General features: G+C 40.2%; 1 protein-coding gene across 2 annotated transcripts in view; it reads left to right on the forward strand.

Moving 5' to 3' along the window:
- The window catches only part of LOC147320925 (glucocorticoid receptor-like), a 66,638-nt gene that overhangs the window by 27,787 nt on the left and 25,433 nt on the right, over nt 1-13,418 (forward strand). For both annotated transcript variants that reach the window (XM_086309181.1, XM_086309182.1), the window contains exon 3: nt 11,462-11,631. In XM_086309181.1, coding sequence (XP_086165307.1) covers nt 11,462-11,631 — 170 coding nt within the window. The remainder of the gene's footprint in view (nt 1-11,461; nt 11,632-13,418) is intronic.

A 13,418-nucleotide genomic window follows, 5' to 3' on the forward strand; every position in this document is an offset into this window, starting at 1 on the left:
AACACTTTGTCAAAGCTCTTTGTGAGAGGAAACTAGTTTGACAGAGTGATTGCATTGGGTTCTTTTTATTTAGTGTCGGTTCCTGAAACCAGTTCCCGTGTCGTTGTCTCCCCCCCCCCCCCCCCCCCCCCCCCCCCCCCCGTGCAAGCAAACTCTTACTGCCCTGCTTCTGTGCTCCCATAGTTTTCTCACTGTACATCGACAGATTTCAATTTGCATCTACCAACTTCATTAATCTTTTTGCAGACAGGGGTGGGCGTATGTAAATGTAACCCTCTATTAGTCAGCCAAAGCCATCGCCACTCTTCTCTGCTAATGCTTCCAATGTAGCTGGAGACATTTTCTCTGGCCTGGCCTCTAGTAAGACTGCATGCATGTTTCCTTTTTCCCCCCCTCAGACCTCAGAAATTGATCTAAATGATAATAAAGTTAACCAACAGGCTGGTGAACCTAAATAATCTCAGCCAAGATAAACGTCAGGGAAAATGATCACTTTCCCTGCCGTGCTTCCTTTAAATTGTCACTCTCAGCACTTTTTGCTTGTTAGCAGGTAATGATATAGAAATCAAAGACGAGTCAGTCAGTATTCTTACTGCCATCTCTGTCTATGACTTCAGAAACATTAACCTTTTTTCATGCGGCGTGTCAGGACAGACACTGAGGTGATACCGGCGTTTCAGCTTCTCCTGCATTTACAAAAATAAGTCTCACAGTCTAGTATTTCATTGGGCCACTTTTACTTTTGATGCTAAGGTTATGGTTGCTTCTATTCTTACGCAGTGTTGCAGAGTGGAATTCATTTGTCTTTGAAATCTTGTATTGATGATGGGAGAGTCAGACTGCTGCATAAAGCCTTCTCCATCACATCCTAGAGATTCACAGTGGGTTAAGGTCTGGACTCTGTGGTTGCCAGGCCATGTGTGAAGTAAAGAAAACACTTGTGACCTGGCCAGTATTGACACCCCTCCTGAATCACCATGAGTGTGCTTCTGAAAAGTTTTGTCCTGATCTATCCCCGGTGTCCAAAGCTCTAAGCTTTGCCATGTAGTTTTCCAGCTCCAGTACATTTCCTTATTATTATTTACATGTTCTGTACTATAATTACACATGAAGAAGGTTACTTTCAGTTGCTTCCTTGTAACAAGGGGTCACTGCAGCAGATAGTTCTGCATAGATGATCTGGGAGATTTCTACACCAGATGCCAGGGGTTTTGTTTCTCTGGCTGAAACCAAATCAGCAATCTTTTACTTGACAAGCAAATGTGTGAACTACTACACTGCAGAGGCATCTTTTCCATTCATTCATTTATGTTTGCCTTTATCTCTTCTTCTTTTATTATTATTTTATTGAATAAAGCCTCGCGTAGCCACAAAATTGCAAGTTCTTCGACATGCAACACACACACATACTAACCTTAATGAAATATGAAATATACTAACCTGTATTTTTTTCTTTTTCTTTTGTTTCCTTTCTTGTTTCTTTCCCGTTCTTTGTCTCTGTTTAGTATTGTGTTTTTTTTAATAACATATTGGGCAAACAAAGACAGAAAGAAAATGATGTCTCATGCTCCCTGAACCACTCTTTCTCAGTGTGAGTCTGATGAATCCTGGCGTTGTCATCTTGGAATATGTTTTAATCTCCTGCTTACTTCACTGATTCTTTCTTCATAATAAAAAAAGCAATGTTATATACTGAGAAAGCACGTTTTGGGCTTCTTATCCCAGCATTATCATTTTTTCCAGTTCTCTTAAACAGTTGGATGTTCACGTCTCTGTACAGTCCTTTACATGTTTATGCCATGATAAATATTTATTTAGCATAAATATTCTGTTAGGTAACTGCTTCTTGCTTAACATTGCATATGTTGTAAAACGAAAAGCAGCATGATAAGGAAATACTTTCTGTCACCCTTTCAGTACTTTTTAGTCAGCAGTACAATATTTCTGACATAATGTTAAAAATAGTGGTAATGATGACATTTATGGTAATTAGTCATGAGTTGCTGAGAGGAAAAGTGTCTTTCCTGTCAAAATGCTGTTGTGAGAGAGAAAGAGGAAAAAGTGCATGAAAGGAGAGAGGAGACTTTCTTCTGAGGCCGAAGCATTAAAATCCTAAATGAAGGCTAATTACATAAGAGGACAAGGGGAAATGCTGTGCACCCTGAGGCCTTGGCCATCTATCTGATTTAAGACACACAATGTGTCAGCGGTAAATCGAATCTGCAGGGAGCAATTGGAGGTTCTCTGCACACACACACACACACACACACACGCTTGTATTGTGATAAGGCTGCGCAGCACACAGGATTTATTGCACTGGTGTTAGAATTATCCTGTCATCTTCTTTATTTTATTAATCAGCTTTTGGTCAAAGATGTGATGGAAAAAAATGTTGAGCATTTGTTCCACTGTGAGGTTTTAGAGCACAGTGTTTGGCTTTGTGGTATCGGTAAAAGCGAGACGATTTTAGATGTGATGACTAGAAAATCTGTTTTATTTAAATTTTGACATTTTTGTCTCCTTTAAATAACAAATTAGCAACAAACTGACTATTTGTGATTTTTAATCAGTGATGACAAGTTCTTTTTAAGTTGTTTTGCAGAATCAATTTAGACTGCTTTGTAAAGAAGTGTATAATATTTTGAAATGTACTAAAGTAGAACAGGGTTGTAGGAAAAAAAAGGTGACACGTGAGTGGTTGTACTTGAAATATTCCATTCTTTCACAGTTATATATGTTAAATAGCAAATGATTAACTTTTCGTTTTTAAATGTAATTGTTTAGCTGCTCCTGGGCTTTATTGTATTCATCTATTAAAAGCTGCCTGTTGTATTCAAATGGCACACTGTATTTTATTATACACTGTATATACTTATAAAAATGTAACATGCTACTGGTCTGAAAAAGTAGATCATCTGTATCTCACACTGGAATAAACTTGCAAGATTGTGCCATTGCCCTTCATTTTGCTCCCTGTGGTCGACACCATGTGGCCCAATTTCCTGTAAAGCTCCACATTCCAATACAGCATAACTTCTCTCCAGGGATTTAGCACGTGACCTCATCTAGCCTAAACCATGCCCTTCTCAGAGAGAAACAGTAGAAGTTTTGTCTCTTGGTTAACTGCTCTCCTCTGTTCTGCAGATTATCTTGTACATCAAAGTGGAGAAGGGCCTTACTGTTAACACACTTTGCAGTTTGACTCTTACTGTAGCTTTGATTTGTTCCTTCCTGGCTTCGTCTGCCTACGCACATGCGCTTGTCTTTGCTGACTGTGTAACTGAAGTGGGGCACAGAGACGAGACTCCTGCAGGGTAGTTTTGGTGATGCTGCACGTTCTCTGCCATCTGTCTGTCTGTCTGGATCTTAGTAATGACATGCTCAACATCATTACTGTAAATGATAAAGTACAAGAGAAATGGTGAAAAGAATAGCAGGGATTAATTGCTGCGATGGGGGATTAGCAGAAACAAGGAAAGAAATGCCCTTATAAGAGTTCACATTACAAATGGAATACTGGCCTACAGTGTCTCAAAATCAACTCAATTAATCTAAATATGTTAATAATAATGGATTGGATTTATATAGCGCTTTTCAAGGCACCCAAAGCGCTTTACAATGCCACTATTCATTCACTCTCACATTCACACACTGGTGGAGGAAAGCTACAGTTGTAGCCACAGCTTCCCTGGGGCAGACTGACAGAAGCAAGGCTGCCATATCGCGCCATCGGCCCCTCTGGTCAACACCAGTAGGCGGTAGGGTAAAGTGTCTTGCCCAAGGACACAATGACCAGGACAGAGGGCCCGGGGATCAAACCGGTGACCTTCCGGTTACAAGGTTACAAATGCGCTTCCCAACCCCCAGCGCCCCGGTCGCCCAAATAAACAAGTTGTTAAATATTATTAGCCCTTTAATACTTAAATAAGTATTATCCCTTCTACAACCAACTGTCCTACTCTACCCTACCCACCCCATCTCTTCTTTGTTTTTGTTTTTTATTTTTGGTTGTTGTTTATATCTTTTTCCCCTAAAATATTAAAGCATGTAAGCTGCTAATGTCATTATACACTCACAGGTCTTTATATTAGTTACACATTGTTAGTGGGTTCCTCGTTCATGCTCAGAACTGCTTTAATTCTTCGTGGCATTGCTTCAACAAAGTGCTGGACAGACCCATATTGACATGATAGTATCACACAGTTGCTGCAGACTTGTCAGGTGCACATTCATGATGTGAATTTCCTGTTCTACCACATCCCAAAGGTGCACTGCTAGATTGGGATCTAGTGACTACGAAGGTCTTTTGAGTGCAGTGAACTCATTGTCATCAAGAAACCAGTTTAAGATTATTTGAGATTTGTGACATGGTGCATTATCCTGTAGCCATTGTAAGATGGGTACACGTGGTCAGGCTGCGGTGTGGTGGTGTAAACAATGCTCAGTTGGTACTAAGGGACCCAAAGTGTGCCAAGAAAACGTCCCCCCATACCATTACACCACTAGCAGCAGTCTCAGCTAGTAATACAAGGCAGGAAGGATCCATGCTTTCATATTTTTAAGCCAATTTCTCACCTCGCAATTCAAACAAACAAAATGTGGCAGCAGAAACTGAGACTCATCAGGCCAGGCAACATTTTTCTAATCTTTGTCGTTCAATTTTGTTAAGCCTCTGTGAATTATAGACTCAGTTCCTTGTTCTTACCTGACTGGAATGGTACTTTTGTGGCTTTCTGCTGCTCTAGCCCATCTGCTTCAAGGTTTGATGAAGCTTTCAGAGATGCTCTTCTGCACACCTTGGTTGCAAAAAGTGGTTATTTAAATAACTATTGCATTCCTATCAGCTCAAGTCAGTCTAGCTATTCTCCTCTGGCATCAACAGGACATTTTTGCCCCAATAAACTGCCGCCCACTGAATATTTTATCTTAGATGGACCATTCTCAGTAAACTCTAGAGATAGCTGTGTGGGAAAATCCCAGCAGATTCGGCAGTTTCTTAAATACTCAGACTAGCCCATCTGGCATCAACAACCATGCCACTGAAATCACCTTTAATCCTCATTGCGAAACTTGTTTTGAACTTTAGGTCATCCTGACCGTTACTACATGCATGAATGCAATAGATTGCTGCCATGTGATTGGCTGAACAGGCATCGGGGCAGCTGGACAGGTCTTCCTAATAAAGTGTAGGTATAATGTTGAATATTCCCTATAAACAGTTTTTAAATAGTCTAGTTATTTGTTTTCACAACACAACAGCATATCATAAATCCCCAAAGCCTTAGAAAATCCAAAACACGAAGCTACTGAGAGAGAAAAACCTTTAAAGCTAAACTATTTTGCAGCAGCTCTGAATCAGGTCATTCACTGCTTTAATTATCTTCTCTTGTAATTCTTGTTCTTGTAAAAGAACTACTTCCTAATGTAATGTTATGCTTAATCATAACATTAAGATGATTGCTGTGCAGCGCTTTGCATTGTGTTTACTTCACCACTGAGCAACCCTGACTACACAGTGCAAGTTGAAGGAATAAATTCCACTAATTCCTGATGAAAAGAGGCGACAGAACAGATTGAAGTAACTCATTTAGTTCTAAAAATTCCCCAGTTCACTGCCTGCCACAGTGGAAATGAGTGCTAATGAGATGTCTTTGTGTCCACTTTGCTAATGATTCTTTGTGGGCATCTGTGTCTGGTGTATATTTGAGAATAGCAGCATTGAGGGAAGGAGAAGGAGAAGACGCAGTAGCAATAGCACGGCACAAACTGTTGCTACGTGTGAGAGGAAGTCAAACTGTTAGGCTGAGGTACTTATTTGTGCTTTCACTTGTGTCCTATCTTTTTGAACTTCATTTTAAAACCATCCTCAAAAAGAGCTGGTGGACAATTTGTTGAGTAGGTTTTTTTGAAGTTATGTTCATGTCATAGTAGTTGAGACATAATTTACGCTTGATATTTACGCATTTTCTAGTATTACCAAATTGAGCGGACTATAGTTCAGCACTCCTTGCATGAAGGTGAGAAGGGATGCCAGCAACAGATTTGAGTGCCGTACACTTTCCTTCTTACAGGCTGCATGGCACAAAGACTTTTTCAGGGAGGTATAAATGCAACATTTGAAGAAACCGTCATGCTTTCATTTTTTTCTATTGAGTCTCACATCTGTTTGATGTTTGCTTCGAAGACACTTTGAAAATACTTTGTGAGGATAGTCGCGAACAAATGTTCAAGTTTTAGGTTGGGGAAGAAGTGACTGATGCTATGAAATGATGATTGAAATGACAGCCGTGCGTAGGAGATTTAGACATTCACATGCGAGGATGGCAGAGTTGGTGGGTGAGTGTTGTTTAGCAAGAGGAAGAAGGGAGACGAAAAGAGGGAGCCATGACACAATCACATGACAATTTTTGAAACAAGGGTAGCTTTATAACCCCGCTCCTCTCTGGCAACCAAAGGCTCTGCTTAAGTAATTTGAAGACCAGATCAACAAACCCACACAGGTTCCTATTAGCAACACAAACTGAAAACACACACACACGTACGCCATGTATTCCCGTTCCCGGGTAGGTGAGTTGGATAATCCCATGACTCGCCTGACCTCCTCCATACTCCCTGCAAGTAGTGAATCTGGATTGGCTGAGAGGCCGGGCTGGGGTGGGGTTGGAGGGCGTCCGCCCCAGCGGCCGTAATGCGAATATTATATAACTTGGAAAATGAGGTAGAGTGAGGGGGGTGAGCAGTGAGAAAGGAAGAGAGAGGAAGAGAGAGACGGATGTGAAGAGAGTGAGGAAGTGAGAGTAGCAAGAGGCAACAAAGGAAGAGTACAGTAAAACGGTAAAATTACACAATGGCTTAAAAAATGGAGAACAGACTTATTGTTTTTATATTTTACTACACTGACTAATATTTGCTAGAGCAGGGACGCAGGCTACTTTTCCTGTGCCATCTTATGTGAAACTGTCAGACTTCCTTTCTTTTCAAAACCCAGGGCTTTTGTTACACAACAGATTTCAAATTTGAAACTTGTGCTACGTGTCAAGAATTATTTGCAGCATTTGTTGTTTTGTTTTTGTTTTGCAAATATCATTCATAAAAATTACATATTTACAATCAAATATATCTAAAATAAACCTGCAAATCTCAGTTAAAATCATAAATCAGTGTCCAAACAGCTTTTTATTTTTTGCTTGTCAGTTAAAAATTCCACATAAAAATGTTGACGTTTTATCGAATGGAGCAGCTACAGTCACTTTCGGTATGCGTCAGGATCCAACACTGTGAATGCTCTTATTTTCTACATCCCTCCCATGGGCACCTCATACTTTCTGCTCCCACACATTAGCCTAAAAAAGCTTTGATCTGAATGGAAAAACTAGGCTTACTGTATATCAGTTCCCACTGTAGTTACTGCTATATGATTCCCCAGTGACAGATCAGGTCAGCTCAGTTCACGCAGTCTCTCCATGGTTGCTACGGGCAATTTATTTATTTAAGACTGTTGTCCATGCTGCTCTATGTCTTCTACTGCTATATCACATAATTTTTACTGGTGTCCATTAAACAACACGTTACTGCAATTAGTTATAAATCAGGATCCATTTTAATGGAATGTAGTTTACAATGAACACCATATGCTATTTTTAGACACATACTCTTTCTTAGCATGTGTTCAAACACAAACGCACGCAGCGAAAGCGATGTTTGTAGGTAGAAGTAAAAGGGTGTGGGAAGTCACTGTCATCGTGGCCCAGCCTTTACTTTCCTTCATTTGCCTTTTAAGACCAGGTTCTAGACTGATGCAGCAAAGTCCGTGCAGTAAATCACAAATACACACACACACGTTCCAAAGGCAGTTTGGGTGATGAAAGAGCAGCAAAGGGCCATGAACTGCAACCTGCTTTTTGTGTTTATTCGTGCCTTTTCCTCAAACCCCCCCACTGGAAAGTATTGGTTAATGCGTATGTAGGTGGGTTAATACACTTCTCTTTTCTGCATGTGTACATTTGGCACTTTGTGTCTTAATCACTGTGCAGAGTTGGCTTGTTTGTCAGTACATACAAACCCTGTTGCCCGTGTGAGTGTGTGCATCAGAGAACGATCGACTGTGTGCACGTCTGCTGTGTTCTAGCCCAGTATGCATTCCTAATGAGGCTTGACTCTGTGCTACATGGCTCAGAGCCACACATGATGTCTCAGCAGTGGGAGGAGCATATGAAATGGCTCGCAAGTAGGGGTGGGGGGTTATAAATCTTTAATCCAAACACCACCCTGTGGTCATTTTACATTACCAGCAGTTGAGTCATGCCGTAACAGACCAGAACAGAAATTTGTAGCATGTGACATTTTGTTGTTGTTGTTTACTGAACTTTTAAACATTAAAAATGAGAATAAAAGAAGTGATAAGATAATTTTTTTAAACATATAGCTACTCTACATTGCAGTTGTGTTAATTTTGACAGGATATTTTGTTTTAGTCTTAGCCATAATTTTGGCATCTAAATTCTTTTATTTTTAATCTAGCTTAAGTTGATTAAATATTATAACATTATAGTAGACTCAATATGAGATTTATTCAGTTGACCCAAAATAAAAAGTGTAAAAGTTGGTCATGAGGGTTGCTCCATATGGTTTTCAAAGCATCTTCTTTTCAGTGATATCAAATACAAAATGTGTCCATATGTCTACTGCCCTCTTCTTCCCAAGCAGTTGATATTTTGTCACATTTTCATGACAAACAGGGAACATGAAAGCTAGCTGTATTATTTGCCAGTGCAAGAGACTTCTTCAGTTTTAATAAGATCAACTACAATTGTGAGCTAGATGGCTGAAAATCTAAACAGACACATTGCCTCCACTTCAGCTGCAGAGGATGAGGTGCCTGCATTTGTCAGTCTTTCTAAACTTCTGTGTTTACATTTGTTTAAATCGGATGATTGGTCACAGGTGGTCTCCCACTTCACTGGCCACTTTTTTGTGGTCTCCTAGAAGTCCAGATATTTACAGCTCAAGCTCTGCCCCATAATAAGTGTCCACAGTTTCGTCAGTTGCTCCTTTAAGTAGACGAGTAATGAGAGCACCAGAAAGATGAGCACATAGCAGGAGCATTTGCCAACATTCACAGAGTTCCAGTGTGGCAAATAAAGTTTAAACACATTGAAAGTTGATTTGATTTCCATCAGTCTATACTCTTCCGTTTATCCTTAGAAGCAACGACCATAGGATGAGAGGCAGGGTACACCCTGGACAGGTTGCTAGTCTGCTTCAGGGCTAACACAGAGAGACAGACAAACCATTCACACTCATATTCAAACCTCTCGGGAAAAAAAAGAAATAAAGGGTTTTATGTCCACTGAAATGCTTGGGCTTTTAACTCTTTTAAGGTCTGCTTGAATTTTCATTGTAGCATCCCAAATGGGCGTGTTGGGGAAATTCCACATTTGCAAAAGCAAATTTTATAGACTTAATTTACAATATTATGCAATACCTGTCATAATGAGGTATTCTGTGTTTGTTTCCTTACGATTATGGCTCAGTTGCTCATGCTGGAAATGATTTACCTAATGACTTCAGATTTGAAAAGCTGTGACACCACAAGTGGAGTTGTTTGCCAGGTTGATGATGAACAAATAGCATAGATGTTTGTTTTTGGTATGATCCTCATTGTTAAAACAACTCATTTAAAAAGTCCTGTGAAAGGACCGCATCGAGCCCTTTGAAAACACGACTGTAGCAGAAATGAAAAATAATCGCCCATCAGTATATTTGTGTAAAACTCTGCCAGATCCCTTGTGTTAAGGAAGGATCCGAATGTAGCACACACACTAGCATATTTTGGCTATGTAATGACAATAGCCTTTTAACTGACATATCATGTAATTAAAATTAGCAGTCATTCAGTTGTTATAAAAATCCTTATAAGTAATCCCATCTTGCATCAGGATCACTGGTGTGTCCTAATATATGGACTATGTACAGGATCAACTGAACAATAAGGGGAAAAGGACTGTTTTGTATATACATTGTCTGCACGTAACCTATATGTGCCAAATTTGATTAGACTATTGAAGCAGATTACTGTACTTCCAGCTGAAACTCCTAATAGTTTCAATTTGTGGGTTTGATGAACCATACTTAGCCTCTGAGGTTATAGTGATGCAGAAAACTAGGTCTGAAATTGAGGTATGCATATTTAACAGAGGTGCATTTATTTTTGTGGTGCAATGGAACAGTACTTGTGGAAAAAGTATTCTGTGTTTTGTGATTGCATACTTTGCTCAGATGGGGATCAGAAGTTTAGCTGGGACTGCATTCCGAATCCAGATACCATTCGAACTTGGCTGCGTTGGAGTCATCTTGACTAGCTCACCATAGATATGAATAGACATCTTAGCTTAAGGTGTCTTCCAAGATCCATCAACGCTACTCCCCTTGGTTGCAGTCCAATTTACATAAGCAAGTGTCGTCTTTCCAGTGACCATCAGAAACTAGGCCCTGTGAATTTGGGTCATGCTTTTTTAGATAGCAGTGCTGCTGATCTGTGAGGTGGATTCAGAGTTCCAGTTAATGTAATCCACTGTACTTTCCAGTTCTGATTGAACATGTGGAGAAAATGGACAGCAAAACACTTGAAGCCTTAGTTGAGAAGTGATGTTGTATCAGCACTGGAGCCAAGATATCTGTGGACCTAAACGCAAAGTCATTGTCAGGCTTAGCAAGCTAATCCTATTACATAATCCCCATATACATTCCAACTAGTGTGCTACCAAAACAAACAACAGGGGAAAGATTTAAGTCCTTTAATGCGGTCAAATTCCTGTGATGGATTACACGGCAGTGTCAGTCGAACACAGCAGACGTAATGTATTCTTGGTTTGCATCCTGCCACTTAACTTGCAGTGCAGCTGTCAAGTTGGTCTTAGTGACTAGTTAAGCCTCACAGTGCACTTCATGTATGTAAATCTCTCAGTTGGAAATAACAACGTGTATGACTGTGTGTGATTACACAAGAAGTATAAAATTCTTTACTTTGTATCGTAACACACTTAGAAGATTGGACTGAGATTTAGAGCCGAGATACAGCACAGAGAAGCTGTTAGTGATAGGCTTCATTGGATTTGGCTTAGAGTTGATTTGTTTTTCACTTTAAGCATTCATTAATGAAAAGACATCTGGCTCATCATTGCGTTGTGTCAACCTGGGGAAAACACTGCAAACACTATGAGGGTTTGAATTCCGATGAGGGATGCATTTTTTTTTATCACCCTAAGATTTGAGTCGGTTCTTTGTTCTGTCTCTGTAATACTGTGTATATTTGGGATCCGTTTACAGAAAATTGCATGACTAAATTTGGGCTCATTCAAAGGTGGTGTGAATGAGTCATCCTACACATGACATTTCCATGCTGCAAATCAGCATTCTTGACACATGTTTTCCCCCTCTTTCCTCTCTCTACATATTACAGTTCATCACCCAGAGAAGGAGAGATCAGCAGCTCTGTGGTACCTGCCCAATCCAAGACCAGCGGGCAGACTCATAAGATCTGTTTGGTGTGCTCAGATGAGGCCTCTGGATGCCATTACGGGGTTGTAACATGTGGCAGCTGCAAGGTTTTCTTCAAGAGAGCCGTTGAAGGTTGGTCTCCCGCAATCTGCACCCACTGCCTCAATCACTCAGACACGGCACACTCCTCATTAATGCTGGAAATTCAGTTTTACTTTGAATGATGGTACTATGGATGTTTAAATTACATATGCTTATATACATATGCACTAAATTGTTAGTATTTATTAGAAGTTTTCTCCCGTTACACTACAGCTCTTGATGCTTCTGCACATCTCTGCTCTGTCCTGAAGAAGAAAATTTAATGATTTCTCCAAGTTCAGGGTCACAGTTGAATAGTAGAGTGCAGGGTGAGATCTTATTTCTTCAATTGTTTGTGGGTTTAGTACATTAGTTGTATTTCTCCACCTCTTTTATTCCCCTTCTTGTTTGTTATGCCCCAAAGCAGGGACTGCTTACAACTGGTTTTGATTACCAACAGAAATATCATCTTTCCATTTTCTTTTCCAGCTTTCCAAAAAAGTGGCCACGCTCTCTAGCCAATTTATTAGGTACACCTTACCATACTGGTTTAGACCCCCTTTGCCCTAATTGTTCATGGCATCGATTCAGAAAGGTGCTGGAACCATTCCTCAGAGATTTCAGTACATGACCTGTTAGCATCACACAATCGCTGCAGATTTGTTGGCTGATAAGACTCTCCGGTTCCACCACAGGCCAATGTGCTTGGGATTATTCAAGCTTTGTGAGGCTGAGGCGTTTAAGCAATGCTCAGTTGGTGTGAAGGGACCAAAAATGTGCCAAGAAAGTATCCCCCACACTGTTGCAACACCACCACCAGCCTGACCGCTTTTATACAAGACAGAAGGGATCCATGCTTTCATGTTGTTTACACTAAATTCTGACCCTGTTGTTTTCAAATGTTTTCAGTTGTCCAATTTTGTTGAGTCCATGTGAATTTGTAGCTTTAGTTTCCCATTCTTAGCTGGCAGGAGTGGGACCTTGTGGGTTCTTCTGCTGCTGTAGTTCATCTGCATCAGAGTTTGACATGCTGTGCGTTCGGAGATACTCTTCACCATATCTTGATTGGAACAAGTTATTGTTGGTTTCCTAGCAGCTCAAAGCACGGTGGCCATTCCTCTGACCTCTGGAAAAAATACCCAGAGAATGCCAGGGCATTCTAGACACTTGCCACTCATTAGATGTTTTCTCTTTATTGGACCATTTTCTGTAGCCCCCAGAGATGGTTCTGTGGGAAAATCTCAGCTCAGAATACTCAGACCAGCCAGTTGCTGCCATGCAGCTTTCTGTGTACATATCTGTGTTAACAAGCAGTTGAGCAGGTGTACCTAATGAAATGTCTAGTGAGCGTATCTTCTAATGGGGTACAGGCAAGGTATTTGATTTTATTTGATTATATTTTTGTTGAATCACAGTGGTTACATAGACCTATTTAATATGTGCACAAACAAGTAAGAAAAGGTTAGCTACATATGTACTTCAATGTGCATATTTATCTCTAAATGGTTTGTGTGTCAGAATGCTTTGGAGGGAAGGCAAGAATGCATTTGACAAACCGTATTTTGCATTAAATGCTTTTACTGTCATGCATTCATCCCTGAGCTTCTCTTCTGCTCTCTTTCCATTCCCTTTCTTTCTACAAGCTGCCTCTGCAGATGTGTTACAGGTTGCTTAGATAGGGTTTTCTGAGGTGTATTTTAAGTCATTATTAGCGACTAACCCTAACCCTAAGACATCAACTTCAATTTATCATTGCCCAAACTTACTGAATATGCACAGAAATGACTCACTTAATTTCAGGTATCAGTTAACATAGCCCTGTCCTTTTCTTTCATTTC

This window comes from Aulonocara sp. 'chitande type north' Nkhata Bay, linkage group LG10 (assembly GCF_057382095.1).
Source record: "Aulonocara sp. 'chitande type north' Nkhata Bay isolate Kocher_YH1m ecotype deep benthic linkage group LG10, A_spYH_male_GT1.1, whole genome shotgun sequence".
NCBI classification, from domain to species: Eukaryota; Metazoa; Chordata; class Actinopteri; order Cichliformes; family Cichlidae; genus Aulonocara; species Aulonocara sp. 'chitande type north' Nkhata Bay.